The 16,012-nt window shown below is 45.9% G+C and overlaps 1 protein-coding gene across 2 annotated transcripts in view; it reads right to left on the minus strand.

Annotated features, from left to right (window-relative positions):
• The window catches only part of LOC135482655 (developmentally-regulated GTP-binding protein 1), a 520,179-nt gene that overhangs the window by 439,592 nt on the left and 64,575 nt on the right, over positions 1 to 16,012 (minus strand). For both annotated transcript variants that reach the window (XR_010446249.1, XM_064762906.1), the window contains exon 4: positions 15,110 to 15,179. Coding sequence is in view for 1 of the 2 variants with exons in the window: in XM_064762906.1 (XP_064618976.1) it covers positions 15,110 to 15,179 (70 nt within the window). In the remaining variant the exon portion in view is untranslated. The remainder of the gene's footprint in view (positions 1 to 15,109; positions 15,180 to 16,012) is intronic.

A 16,012-nucleotide genomic window follows, 5' to 3' on the forward strand; every position in this document is an offset into this window, starting at 1 on the left:
CAACAACTTCAAATTTGTACTCCGTGCAGATCCTACTACTGACTTGCGTCGATACAACCTGCCAACAGCCAGTGATATATGTGCCATAGTTCCTCATTCTCAGTCAACTCCATCATCAAGGGATATTGTCCTTTACAAACGTTCCTCACTTCATCCACAAGGTCATAGTATCCTCCACATCAATGAGAATCACCCCCACTATGATCCACTGCATTATGTACTTCTTCTTCCCCACGGACAATTCGGATGGACTCCCAATACATTATCCTCATCAGGCAAAAAAATTTCCACCATGCAGTACTATTCCTTCCACACGATGCAAAGAGATGGCAATTTCAATGTTCTATTGCGTGCCGGACGACTCTTTCAATAATATATAGTCGACCAATACGTAAAAGTTGAACAAGAACGTTTGAATTACATCTATTACCACCAAAGTGACTTACGCGCCGAGTTGTACCAAGGTCTTCAAGACGCAATCCTTAGTGGAGACACATATGGCAACACGATTGGGAGACGAATCATCCTTCCTTCATCATTTACCGGAGGTCCTCGCAACACACATCAGTTATATCAAGATGCTATGGCGATAGTACGTCGCTTCTCCAAACCTGACCTCTTCATCACCTTCACCTGTAATCCGCAATGGCCTGAAATCCAAACTGCCTTACTCGAAAACCAAACTGCTGCAGAAAGACCAGACATTGTTGCAAGAGTTTTCAATCGGAAGAAAACAGCATTCATCCATGAGATCACGCAATCCAAAATCTTCGGTGAGGTTCAAGCGCATGTCAACGTCATTGAATTCCAGAAGCGCGGATTGCCACATCTACACATGCTGATCATTCTACATCCATCACATAAACCACAAACACCACGTGATTACGACCAATTCGTATCAGCAGAGATACCACCACCTTCAAACAAACCGCTTCATGATGTTGTCACTCAACACATGCTTCATGGACCATGTGGAGCAGCCAACCCAAACTCACCATGTATGGATCAAGGCATCTGTACGAAAAAGTACCCCAAGACTTTCTGTGAGGAAACACATCAAGCCCCTGATGGATACCCGTTATACCGACGACCAGACAATGGCCTTTTCATCCAGAAACATGGTGTCAAGATGGACAATCGTTGGGTGGTGCCGTACAACCCATATCTCTCAGCCAAGTTCCAAGCACACATAAACGTTGAGATATGTTCTACCGTAACCGCTGTGAAATACCTATACAAATATGTGTATAAAGGTTCCGACAGAATCATGGCAGCCATCCAAGATGATCCCGATTCCACGCAACCTGTCAATGAACTGCAACGCTTCAAAGATGCACGCTACATATCGTCAGGTGAAGCTGCATGGCGGCTTTTCCACTATGACATAAATGACCGATCACCAGCCATACAACGCCTCACTGTTCACCTGCCACAACAACATTCAGTGGTCTACACTCCAGGTAGGGTCCAAAATACCCTTGAACGTTCCAAAAACACCACGCTGACGGCTTGGTTCATTGCCAACCAGGAGTACCCTAAAGCCAAAACTATACCCTACCACCTCTTCCCAGAACAGTTCATGTGGAACAAAACGACAGGCAAGTGGACACCACGAAAGCGCTGTTCCGTGATAGGCAGATTATACAGCGCATCTCCTGCTGAAGGAGAACGTTACTACCTTCGACTGCTCTTGCACCACACACCCGGCTGTACATCATTTCAAGACGTCAAGCGACTAGACAATGGAGAAGCGGCCAGTACATTCAAGACAGCAGCTGTACTCCGTGGATTCTTGCAAGATGACTCTGAGTGGCATAGATGTTTGGAGGAAGCATCCGTCAGTGGATTCCCTGCACAAATACGGCAGCTCTTTGCAACGATACTCATCTTCTGTGATCCAACAGAACCACAAGAACTCTTCAAGACGTTTCGCCCCCACATGACAGATGATGTAATCCATACAGCGAAATCTCAAAATTTACCAACCACAGACGAACAGCTGCAAAACCATGCCCTTTTCCACATACAACAGCTACTACACCAGCATGGAAAGGACCTTAGTGACTTCCCCAACATGCCAATACTGCCTGAACACTACACTGGACTGGCAACAGACCCAGACCTAGACTTCAATCCAACAATTGAAAAAGAAAAAGCAGACACCAATGCAGCCCGCCTTAATGCTGACCAAAAGGCCATCTATGAAGAAGTCATCCAAGCAGTCCTCAACCAACAGTCCAAAGTTCTATTCATAGACGGACCTGGCGGAACTGGAAAGACCTTCCTCTACAACACAATAATCCACAAAGTTCGATCATTGAGTCTCACTACCATCGCCACAGCTTCCTCCGGCATCGCAGCAGAACTACTAGAGGGAGGACGAACTGCCCATTCACAGTTCAAAATTCCCATACCTATCCAAAGACACAGCACCTGCAACATTGGAAAGAACACCTCACGAGCATCATCAATAAGAAATGCCACTCTGATTATATGGGATGAGGCCCCTATGATGCACAAATATGTCTTTGAATCAGTTCACCGTTCACTCTGCGACCTACTTGATGACAACGATCAGCCATTCGGAGGGAAAATTGTCCTACTCGGGGGAGATTTCCGCCAGATTCTACCGGTAATCCGCCAAGGCAATGAAGCTGACATAGTTGACAGCACCCTGAAACGTTCTTTTATCTGGAACTCGATCACTATTCGTCACCTCACTCAAAACTTGCGTGCTTGCCAGGCAACATCGCCCACCCTCCCATTCCAGGATTTCCTCCTCTCCATTGGTGATGGAAAACGACCAACAGAACCCGAAATCGACAAATGTGCCATACAGTTGCCTGACAACATCTGCATCCAACACCCAGAACAACAAGGCCTGCAAAAGCTCATTTCAGCTGTTTTCCCAGACACCACCAACATCAACTACCATCGAGCCATCCTCTGTGCCAGGAACAACAACGTCGATAAAATCAATGACCATATCATACAGACCATGCAACACCATGGACCAGCAGTGACATACTTCAGCGCAGACAGCGTCTCTGACGATGCTCAGACATATATGTATCCAACTGAATTCCTGAACACCTTGAATCTGTCTGGACTTCCTCCACACAAACTCAACACTCCGCCCATCTACACCTGTCATCCTAATCAGAAATCTCGACCAAAAAAATGGTTTACTGAATGGAACAAGACTATCTGTCATCAGCTTAGGAGAAAGACTCATTGAATGTAAAATTATGACTGGGAAAAATGACAACAAAGACGTATTCATCCCCAGGATCACAATGACACCATCGGATACACCACTTCCATTCCAACTTCGTCGCAGACAATTTCCTCTACGTGCAGCATATGCTATGACAATCAATAAGAGTCAAGGCCAAACGCTAGATTACGTAGGAATAGACTTAACCGAACCAGTTTTCACACATGGACAACTTTACGTCGCCCTCTCTAGAGCCAAATCTTTGGACACCATAAAAGTCCTCACCTTCACCACAGTCAACAACAAACCTTACACCAGGAATGTGGTCTACGACCTATAAAGCCACAACCAGATTAGCAATTTTTAATGGAATTTTAATTCCATCCAGACCTCAGAACACACCTGTGAATAGTGTGGTCAACTCAACAACTTTTCTTACTCAAGTAATTTGATAATTTCCACCAGTGTTGTTGTCTGAGCTGCCTGTTCTATTTTCAAGCAACATGTTGTCACTCCAGGTGGTCACTATTTGTAATGTGGATGGTGCAGCACCACTTTCTAACCAGTGTTTTCAACAGCATTGAGGGGAAAACAAGCATTTCTACATTCTGGGTGGGTTGTAATGTAAAAACTTGACCTAGGTCTATATTGTAAATTAATTTGGGGCGTATTTTTGTACAAGTTGGAAATTTTTATGGCGTTTGCATTTAAGGTTTGGTGTATAAAACAGGCACTCGAATTGTGAAATATGCTCTAACCCAACCTTTAGCACCCTCCTTGCTAAAGAGAGGCCAGTAAACGAGTAATTTTGATCTGGACTCTCTTTCCCACTGAATCTTTAGGAAGTGTTGTGGAGAATTCATGTTTAGTCTGGACGACACAGCAAGTTTAGTTCTCCAAGTAGCTCCACCCGACATCTGGTGTTATCATATCTTGCTGAAGAAAAATTGCTAATGTGGTTGTGGCTTAAGCCATACCACAGGTAACTTTACTAGTGTTTACAAAAATTAAAGCAAGTGTTTTTAGTAGAGGTTTACCTAATGAGTAGCGTCTGGGTGATTATAAACCATTAACTTGTGTTTAAAAGCCCACATTGTAACGAAAGGTTCCGGCTTGACGCTAATCTCCAATGACCAGCCGTCAGCCGTCATTTTGCCATACTCTCGAAACTTTGGGATCGTCAAATGTAATGGAAATCACATAATTTCTGACACACACTGCTACAATTCATCATTTTATTGTTCTTTCACAGTATTATTACGCCACCCCGATTCGCAAGGCAGCTTGTACCAACTGGCTCTGCATTGACTATCCCCATTCCAACCCGAAGAACAGTGTGACAAATTTCTCATTTTACCTTCCAATCACAGTCAAAATTTTCTTAAACAACCGGCAATGAGGACAAACTAATAATCTCAAACCAATCACAAGAATGTAATCAACACATACGACCTCATCCGAAGAGCGGATGATTAAGTTTTAGCATTGATTCAAGGCGATTTAATTCCTCCTTCGTCTCGCTTCAAATTCATAAAATGCCCATTTCCTTACAAGAAATGGCCATTTTGTTAGTTCATACTTACCTATGGAACACTTTTGCATGTTACTCCATTTGGGCTCAAACACAAGAGTATCCCTTTAATTTTCTAAAGGGAGAACTGAGTTAACAGCTCGGCCGCCAGGCGGCGCCCTGACCGATCCCGCGAGATCGCGCCGATCTCATGCCGCCATATTTAGTCTTTACTCTTGAGCGTTAATAAAGAGTATGTCCCGTTTGTGGGGACGGCGGGAGGGCCGTGTTCCATAGGTAAGTATGAACTAACAAAATGGCCATTTCTTGTAAGGAAATGGGCATTTTGTGTCATTCAAACTTACCTATGGAACACTTTTGCATCGAATCCCAGCAACCTATTGGAGGTGGGAAACGAGGACTTACCTAAGGCTGAGCTGTTGTTCCATCCAGGAGGCACCACCGGCATATTAGCTAAGGAGGACCGCCAGGGGAAAGAAATGGGGAGAACCGGAGGACCGGTATTTTGATCTCGGTATTACAATCATATTATAGAGAGTAATAGACCCATTCTCCGGAAAGCGCTAGAATTGCGTAATAAAACCATCTTCTTTCCGGCAACAGAGCTTAGAGCAAGTAAGGCATGTTGAAGGGTGTAGAATGAGTTATTGCTAAACAACAATAAGAAATTGCGTCCTTTCTAGTCTACTAGGGGTTGCCTGGATGTTGAAGATAGGGCATATCAAAAATGGCGCAAGATGCGCGTTTGACTCTTCAATCGGGCTTCCCCCCCTTTTTTGATCTAGCCAGGATCAAACAACATGCCCCGCAGACACAATCGGGCCGATTGTGTGCATGCCATCTACGAGGGAAGAAACGTCTCGTAGATAGAAACGAGAGAATGTGGAGTGATTACTCCAAAATGCAGCGGAAACGACTTCTTGAAGAGCAACTCCTCGGTAGTTAGCCCAGGAGGTGGCTAGTGCTCTAACTTCGTGCGCTGAGATGTTAGCTAGCGCACGAAGATCAGAGGAAGTCTTCAAGGTGTTGTAGGAAAGACGAATAGTCTCCACAATCCACCTTGAAATAGTGGCGGCCGCTATCTCTCGTTTATTTCCCTCCTTATAGGACAAAAACAAACGCTCTCTCCCCTGGCGGATACCGGGAGGTTTTGTCCTATTTATGTAGAACTTTAGGGCCCTGACGGGACATAAAGTTCTGTCAGGAAGATCATAAGAGATCGTTCCTGACAGAGAGGGAATAGTAACCGGGGGCCGAGAGGCGGCCGGTCCCTGGTTCTTCGCCAGAAATCCTGGTATAAAAGCCAGGATAACCTCCCCTCCCTCTCTAAAAGCCAGCTTCTTAAAAGAAAGTGCATGGAGCTCTGATCTCCGTTGGGCGGTAGCCAAGGCTACTAGAAAGACCGTTTTGAGTGTCAGATATTTCATGGATGAAATAGACATGGGTTCAAAAGGATGCCTCATGAGCACCTTAAGGACAACAGAAAGGTCCCATTTAGGGGTGTTGTGAACCGGTCTAGGACGCTCTAATAACATTCCTCTGAAAAGAGGGGTTATTTGGTCCTCCCAACGAAGATCCCAGGTGCTTAAAACACGGAGGGTAGAAGCGATGGCGGACTTGTACCCTTTTATAGCCGTGACAGATAGTTGTCTTTCCGTGAATAATTCAATAAGGAAATCAACTAATCTGTATATAGAGGTAGAGATCGGATTAACTCCGTTCTCCCTGCACCAGGAAGTGAAGGTAGACCACTTTCCTTGATACACATCAAGGGTAGACCCCCTTTGAGGTGCGGACATGCGCTTGACAGCGATGTCCGAAAAGCCTCTCTGGTGGAGATGCAACTGGATAAGTTCCAGGCGTGAAACTTGAAAAATCCAGGGTTCTGGTGGTAGCATCTCCCCAGGGGGTGCCACAGGAGGTGCTTCCAAGTAGGAAGACTCCTGGGGTGATCTATCAGGAGCTCCAGCAAGGCTGGGAACCAGGCCTGATTTAGCCAGCAAGGTGCGATGAGAGTTATTCTCACCGGATGGCTGGTCAAGATCTTGTTCAGGACTGGTTGGATGAGAGGGAGGGGTGGAAACGCATATGCGTTCAGCCCGACCCAAGAGGCTGTAAGGCTGTCGACTTCCAGGGCCTCTTCGTCCGGAAGTGGAGAGTAATAGATGGGAAGGCGATTGTTCAGCCTGGTGGCGAACAGATCTACCTTCGGAGATCGCCAAAGGCGACAAAGGTCGTCTACAATCTCCTGATGGAGTGTCCACTCTGTCTGAACTAGCTTGTTCTGACGGGACAGGGCGTCGGCAAGGATGTTGCGATTGCCCGGTATGTGTCTGGCACATATCGATACTCCAAGGTCGGCACAAAGATGGTAAAGCTCCCAAGTTAGCTGGCAAAGAATGCCGGACTTTGTGCCTCCCTGTCTCCTGACATATGCTACTACTGTAGAATTGTCGGAGAACAGGGTTACTCTCCGATTCTTCAGGCGAAGGGAAAGAGCCCTCACGGCAAGAAGGACAGCCTTCATTTCCAATATATTTATTGGAAGAATGGTCTCCTCCCTTGTCCATAGACCTCTTATGGACATGTCCCCGTTGTTCAGATGTGCTCCCCACCCTAGTAGGGAAGCATCTGTGAACAGGGACACTTCTGGGGGCGGTGGAGCAAGATCTACACCGCTTTGGAGACGAGTCTCCGATTCCCAGAAGTTCCAGACGTTCTTGAGTAGGTATTGAGGTATCAATACCAACTTGTCTAATGGGTCCCTGTGGGGTTTCCATAGAGACATTAGAAACATCTGGATGGGACGCATATATAGACGGCCAAGGGGGATTTGGTCTGCTGCCGAATTCAGAAGTCCCCAAAAGGCTCAAGCATCGCCTTGCGGGAGCTTGAGTCCTTCCTCTGAATTCTGCGACGAGATGAAGAATTTTCTTTATCCTGTCTAGGGGGGGCAGCATTTTCCCTATGGCCGTAAGGAACCGAACTCCAACGTAAACGAAGTCTTGGGATGGTATGAATTCTGACTTTGTTTCGTTGATAATCCAACCTGCGGAAACTACTTTTTGCTTTAGAACCTGAAGTTGTTGCAGTAGTAGTTCCCGCGATTTGCAACGGAGTAGCCAATCGTCTAGGTAGTGATGGAGCTTGAACCCCATCACGTGAAAGGGAGCGACGAAGGCTGTGACTATCATCGTAAAAATTAGGGGTGCTGATGCCAGACCGAACGGCAGGGCCCTGAATTGATACGTCTTTCCTTCGTAATGGAATCGAAGGAAGTGTTGATAGTCTGGATGGATCGGTACATGTAAGTACGCATCCATTAAATCCATCGATACCGCCCAATCTTTGGGCTGTATCACCGTTGCTATAGACCTGGTGGTTTCCATCTTGAAATGAGGAACATTCAAGAAGGTGTTTAACCTGGAAAGGTCTATGATCAGCCTCCATGTCCCTGCTTTCTTGGGAACCAAGAAAACGTGGCTGTAAAAGCCGGTGGAGCATGGATCTTGAAGGACCTGGATAGCTTGCTTCTCCAGTAATGTCGCGACCTCTGCTTGGAGGGCAGAGGCCTTGACTGGGTCCTTCGGTGGCTGAACTGGGGTTGGATATATGGTAGTCGGGGGGGGGTACGGTTGAAATCTAGTTTCACTCCGTACCTCAACATGTTTGGGACTGGGGACCCCTTTGGGCACCAATCATCCCAAATGTCTGCACATTTTTGCAGACGGCCCCCGACTACGGGAGTCGGCTCCTTTTTGCGTCCGGGAGGAGAAAGGAGGGGGGAGTCACCTCTTTCGGCCAGCACCCCTTGGGCGAAAGGAGTGCTTAGTCGGACCGGATCCACCCTGGTTAGAGGAAGTATTTTTCCTCTTTCCAGTCCGGCGACCCTCCGCTTCCCGTCGGAAGGATCCAGCAGGAGCAGGCTGACTCGGCGGGGTAGGCCTAGGCAGGACCTGCCTGGCGTACGGGATTGAACCCGATGCCTGCTTGGGCCTCTCTATCTTTCTAGCGTTAGGTAGAGAGGTCTTGGCCCTCTGTGTCGCAGTGGGGGCATATAATTTGTCCCAATCTTTCTGTGCTTGAGCCGCCTCTTGTACAGAATCTGCGAACAGGAAAGAACCGTCCATAGGAGCGGTTCTTAAGGCCCCTTCCAGCTGGAGGGATCTGATGACATTGAGAGAGCCCAGTGCGGCGTCTCTACGGAGTAGGACGCTATTTGCTGCGGTCTTGGCGGACAGCGCAATAGCGTGCCTAATCGAATGTGACAAGGATGTCACAAGCGATTTTGTGTCATCAGATAGTGACTCATTATCTTTTAGGGATCTGGCTAGGGCCAGGTTAGTGTGCTCTGCGTAGGAGAGCACCGCTAACGTGTTTTTGGCCAGACCCTCTTGTGCTCTAAGGTCTCGGTAAGCCGAGGAGGAGGTCACCCTAGGCACGAGTTGGTCCAACTGTACATCGTCCTTTAATATGGAAGTCGATGCTGCAGCTGGACAGCCGGCCGAGCTGACTCGATAATAGTCAGCGCGGTACTGCCTAACGGGAGGAAGTTGTGCCGTGAACAACTTCCCCGGTTTACACCAAGCTTCCGGTCCGACTGCCGGAAGGACAGGGATGGAAGTACGTTGGTGGGCGCCTTGTGAGTCTCTGATTGTACGCTCCAAAAGTTCAGAGACTGCTACCACCGACGGGGAGGGAGGAAGGAATTCAAGTGCCCGAGTGGAGCCTTGAGAAACCTGTGGATTGGGATCCACTTCCTGTCCCCAGAGTGAAAAGGTCGGTGTTGACAAGGCTGGCAGTTCCGGCGGGGTATGGCACAGATCCTGCGGGAGGTACGCTCTGATCAAGGATCTGAGTGTCCTCATATCCGACAAGATACTGGCCTCCTCTGGTGACAGCTCCTCCTGATTGGGGGAGCGGTAGCCTGGCTGAGAACTCTCGTTCTCAGAAAATTCCTCTAAAATAGAGGAGTCGGATGGTGGGTATCCGATGGGACCAGGCGCACCAGAGGAACCGGAACCCTGCTCCAGATGGCTGAGTCTATCAGAAAGACCTGCTACCATCTGGATGAGCTGGGACAGTTGCTGTCCCGACTCGGGTTCCGGACCCGACGTGCGGCTTCTCTCAACGACGGGCGGTTGAGTCGAGGGTGAGCGCATAAGCGAACCCTGGAAGCCGTATGTGCGGGCGAATGGGTCTTCCGGAAGCGGAAGATGCCCATATTCTGAACCAGAGTTCAGATGTCCTCTCTGCGTAGCTCGTTCCATGGGAACGACGCCTCTGCTACGAGGAGGGGGTGGCACTTCCGGTTGGTTCCACCCAAGAGGTTGGCCAACGTAGGAAGGTGCCTGCATTTCCGGTAGGACGAAGTCCGAAACCGGAAATGCCCGTAACTCCTTCGCCGGTATGGAGCTACCGGAAGCCCTTTTAGAAGGAGGTACGGAGGGCGGAAACGCTGTTACCGAAGACGCATGGCGTTTCGGAGGTGGCGTTATAAGGTCCGGCCCTACTCTACTGTGTCCGTGAGGACTGGGGTTATTTCGCAGTAAAGACTGAGAAAAACCCCCAGTAGAGTCTTCGGTTACTGAAAAACGGGAACCCGCGTCAGTAACCGGAACTGCAATCGGCGGACCGGAAGCAGGGTGCTCCCGCGGGTACAAATGGCTTGTACTCGGGGGAGCGGACGACAGGGGAACCGGAAGGTTCCCTGAGGTCCGGGGTATATTAAACCCTTGGAGACTTATTGGATGTAAGTCTCCCTTGGGACCACAGACATTAATAATGTCAGATCCCGCATCCTTCGCAGCCGCGGCCGGAACCGGAACTCGGCTGACGGAAGGGGTGGTGGCGGGAGGTTTGCTAGACCTCCGGGTTATATGCCCGGAAACGGAACCGGAAGAGGGTTTAGGCGTCTTCGCGGTCCGTTTCCCGCCACCAGACGCATTCCTTTGTGGTGAGACAAAGGATGCCGTCGGAGGGGTACGCCATATAAAAAATGGTACCAATGACAATAAAAACACTGGGAACCCCAAGTAGGCCAGAAAGGACGCAATAATTAATGGAAAGGAAAACATGCCTACTTGAAATAAACACTATTGCAATGGATCTGAGTCTTGTTCATTACAATAGAGCGGAGAATAGCCTACTTAACTCTACCCTACCAAGATCAAAATAATGGAGCCGGGTCGACTAAGCTAGCTAAGAAAATGTCTATAATTAAATAGACTGGACAATACTAATGCCAAGATTAGTTTGGCGGTCTACTCCGTGAATGAACCCAAAAATCGTCTAGACTTGGCTGGTTGAATTTGGTTTTAAATCGAATTCACGGCAGCTTTGAAAAAACGATGTGCTTCGTAGAAGCACAAGAGTAAAGACTGAATATGGCGGCATGAGATCGGCGCGATCTCGCGGGATCGGTCAGGGCGCCGCCTGGCGGCCGAGCTGTTAACTCAGTTCTCCCTTTAGAAAATTAAAGGGATACTCTTGTGTTTGAGCCCAAATGGAGTAACATGCAAAAGTGTTCCATAGGTAAGTTTGAATGACACAAAATGGCTGTCTTCCATACTTGTAGTATGCAGATCTAGTGGCGCAGTACAACACTGCGCATCTGGGATACCCCGACGGATTGCCTCGAACCGCGAAATTCAAAACTGCTGGCAATGTGCCAACTGACATTTTTGCACAATACCGCCACCTAGTGATATGAAACGAAATTAATCTATTTAATATCCAAACCTCTATATCAGACCGACCTCTAAAACTTCATTTCAAACTTCAATCTGCTGGAATAAAGAAAATGGGCTTTTTTAACCTTGACCTACTTATACCTGAATAGTAGGTCACACTGACCTAAATCTGTGTCAACATGTAGAGATGCCCAATACGTGTCTAAATATCAAATTTAGAGAGTCTATGACCAATAGCAAAAAAACGTGCCATGATCAAAGATATTTTAGAGTTCGACCTCTGTGACCTTGAAATGAAGGTCAAATCAAAAACCCGTGTGATATGTGATGTACCTTTATTAGATACACCCACCATAAAATTTTCATCGCTCTAGCTTTAACCATAAGCTTCAAAATGACAAAAATAGGTTTTCAAAGAGCACCGCCTATATGGCAGACCAGCAGTCAAATTGCGCTGATTTTCATTGTGAAGGAAGGTCTTGCCTAGGGGTACCTACACACCAAGTATGAACTTTCTGGGTCAAGCGGTTAAGAAACGTGCCACGATTTTGTCAAAAGTTAACGACGGACGACGACGGACGCCAGACGCCGCAGTATCGTATTAGCTCACCTGACAGGTGAGCTAAAAAGGCAAAAAACCAATTTCCATGATGGCCGCCTGGAGGTCAGAAAGTACGTCATATCGCGAAAAAGAAAAATTTGTCTGGGCAAATTGCCCAAAGCTACCATCACACCAATTTTTAGACATCTAGCCCTAGCGGTGACAAAACGTGCCCCGCTAATGCATGACGACGAGGTATAAGCTCCCTAGAGGTGAGCTTAAAACTGGAGTTAGTGTGGAAAAAACTGTTGAATAAGGGAAAATGCATTGGAACTGCAGAATTGAACTTTATTTTCATCTCAATGGAACTTTGTGAATATGTTGCTTTTGAACTTAATAAAGTTATTTAAAGAGTATATCTTCTTGATTCAACTTGGAAGACATATCCCAAACTTGTAGCAACGCCCATTCGGATCCTCACTCTATTTTTTCGATGATTTTGGATGGGCTGTTTGGAATTGATACCGGCAAGGGATTAGATTGGGATATCTTTTAATGAAACGGCCGAGGTCCATGATGCCCACCGTATAGAAATTTGGTGGTTAGGAATTCATCCTGATTAACCCTTTGACTCCTGAGGCCAATGTAACACTATGTACCAAGATTTTTTAGCAGTTGGATGCAAAATAACGTAAAAAATAATTTTAAATATTGTAGCTCCTCATTATGTATCCTTGATTAATAAAACCATACATTTTTGTAAAGCTGATTACCTTGGCTATCAATTGGCGCTGTTTCTAAGTATCGATTTGGTAAGAGGTAATCAATAATCAATATTTTTTAATTGATTTTGCTCTAATTAATTGATTTTTCTGATTTGAACAAATGTATTGAACTGTAATTGATGCAGTTACAACCTGTAAATTATCAACGTAACTTGATGGATAACCTTTGGCTTTTGTCTATTACTGATTGATCGAATGATACAACATAACATTAATTGATATGCTAATCAGTTCGTGTACTGTGATGCTGCACAAGCGCCAATCAAACTGCAGTGCCATATGCAAACTATGAATGAAACTAAATTTAGTCTTCTGCAGATCACCAGGGACACGAATACACCGTACAATAGTGCCTAACATGTACCGTGAGTTCTATATTAATGCATTAGTATAAGGACGATATATCGTCCCTACAAGGTATACGCGAGACAAAATATAGGAACAATATATCATCCCCTCTTGGGAGGCAAGGGGTTATGAAACATGCTACATGTACAGGTAAATAGGTCGAACCAAAGAAGGTATGACATGCGATGTATTGTTGCTTGGAGTCCATATAAAATTATCATAAATGAGATGGCCAGGGCCATTGTGCTAACCTGTTGATATGAAAGGGAGAGTTTGAGGAAGAACTTGTCATTGTTGGGGGTTAATCATGCAATAGTTGTGGGATGGTGTGGTTTGTCTTGAAAAAGTGGAGTTGGTCATATTGTTTTTCGCGTGCACATGTTACTGACATTGGAATAAGTGAATCGTTATTTGTGGGAGAAGCTGAGAGATGTTTTCTGGCCAATTAAAACGGGTTTACATGTGTCTTAGCTATTCGGTGACTATTGAAAATAAACAGCGCATTTACATTTTGTAAAACCTACTGTCATTGGCCGAAATTTCAAATGAATGGGATGTACCTGTGGAATTGCATGTGATTACGCTATCTTGAAAGAGGTATTTATCCTCTGCATGCGATTGGAGAGAAATGTTGAAAAATATGATACAAGGACAATTGAAGCAAGGAATGCACAGTATAGAATATGATGTACTGAGTAACTAGACGCAAGGGCCCAAAGCGCCGCGTAGCGGCAAAAAAGCGAAGCTGGCGAAACATTTATAACAGGTCACCGTCACTTATTATTGGACTTATGGCGCATTTACGGGGTTGCAACTATTTTGCTTTATAGTGTCACCAGGAAAGAAAAGCATGCGACCTAATGCCGATCTATTTTTATAAAGTGATAATTGGAAGGTATATAGTAGGAAATATCAATAAAATAATCATTCCATGTCGTCTTTTGAGGGCATTTTTGATTGTAAAAAATATATGTGTACGTCACCGGAGTCTCTGCAATGATAATTTTATCACAACAGTCTCCCGCAAGTAGAAGTTCTTTACCTATTAGTTCTTCACTTATTAGTCTCAATGTCTAGCGCAAAGCCAGAAGTTTTCCATTACGATTTCACTACGATGTTTGACCAGAAGGAGAAGTGCGCGAGATATGCTAATGAGCAGACTTCCCTCGCTTGAGTTTCGGAAGAATGTTCCATATCGCACTAAGCTGACCACTGCTGACCATGACAGGCGTGCATTGGACTGGTACAGGTTGGAACTGAACATTGAATATGCTAGTGGTGACGCTTTCTGATGAGAAGTTGGTCGTGACTGATGCAGTATCCTTGGACTTGTCCACAGCATCGTTCAATCATTGCTCTCTGAGCTGGCTTGATTCTGTACTTACCCCCAAATGCCTGTTGACTGTGCTTTAAAGAGAGACTGGCGCCATGCCTAGTCTCTCTTAAAGCACAGTCAACAGACACCAACCCCCTCAGACTCAGAAACCACAAACGCCCAACCCTTCCTGCTACCTTAATACTTCTGGGTAGCAGTTTGTATTCATTTTTGAGACAATATGAGCACTCGTGACACGTTTACAAAAATTAAAGCAACTATTTCTAGTGGATGTTTACCCAATGAGTAGCGTCTGGGTCAATATAAGCTGTTAACATGAGTTTAAAAGTTAATAACACCAGCGATTACGAAACGAAACTTCCAAGAGGGCCACCTATATGGCAGACAAGCAGTCAAATTGCGCCATTTTTCATTTTGAAAGAAGGTCTTGCTTGCCTAGGGGTACCCACACACCAAGTATGATCTTTCTAGGTCAAGGGGTTAAGAAACTATTTTGTCAAAAGTTAACGACAGACAACAACAGACGACAGACAATGACATCGTTTATATAAGCTCACCTGTCAGGTGAGCTGAAAAGCAGTAGTGTTAGGAAGGCAAGCCGACAGAAACGTTTTTGAGCCTGGCAACTATGACTATGAATATAAATATGTGCAACATACCCGCAATGACCTGTTTCCCTCTTCCTTTACCATCCTTTGCTCCCTCAATAATACCCGGAAGATCAAGCAACTAGAAAAATCAATTACAATGAGATGAAAATACTATATAAAATTGAATTGGATTGATCAAATGTGGTTGGGACTTGGGGATATTTCAGTTCATATAGCACTGGTTCTATATTTCAAGTTAGGCGGAGTTGAAGTAGTCCACCAGGGGCAGACTCATGCATTACATTACTGAGTTGGCCAGATAACTTGGAAATAGTGGCTGTACCCAGGACCTGAATCTTACCAAAACAAGAGGCCCAAGGGCCCGGCGCTCAGCTGAGTTGTTGCTGCGTTGTTCGTATATATTACATTACTCGTCAAACTCTACTAAACTAAGGACTCAAAGCCTAAGGATATTAGCTTCTGGATGTGTAACAGTGAATTACGGTAGACTGGCGCAATCTACTTCAAGCAAGCTCCACCCTTGCAATGTGTGCGCAAACAGATAACCTAACCTATATTGGACCATCAATTCTACACACAGCAACATGATTCATCCTCAGCTGTCACCATGATGATGATGATGATGATCCTTTTCGCAAATTGGTCGTCTTCTGTCTTTCTTCCATATTTTAGTGCCACCGGATGTAGTCTGCCCTTGTGGAGGGAGCCTTTCAGCACAGGACACAAGAATCCATGCGAATTGAATCACATGGAGAGACTAGCCCAATCACCCGCTTTTGGCTGGGTAGAAATGGGTAAATCTCGCAGACTGGACCTTAAACTCTACTGCCGACGTGTGAGGCTGGTCTGACAGATGAGCAAGTAGGGTCCACCTAATGCAGAAGGCACCAGTTTCCCTAACTAAAAGGGTAACATTAACAAAATGCTCTACCCAATTCTATTATTGCCTAA

This window comes from Lineus longissimus, chromosome 2, assembly GCF_910592395.1.
Source record: "Lineus longissimus chromosome 2, tnLinLong1.2, whole genome shotgun sequence".
NCBI classification, from domain to species: domain Eukaryota; kingdom Metazoa; phylum Nemertea; class Pilidiophora; order Heteronemertea; family Lineidae; genus Lineus; species Lineus longissimus.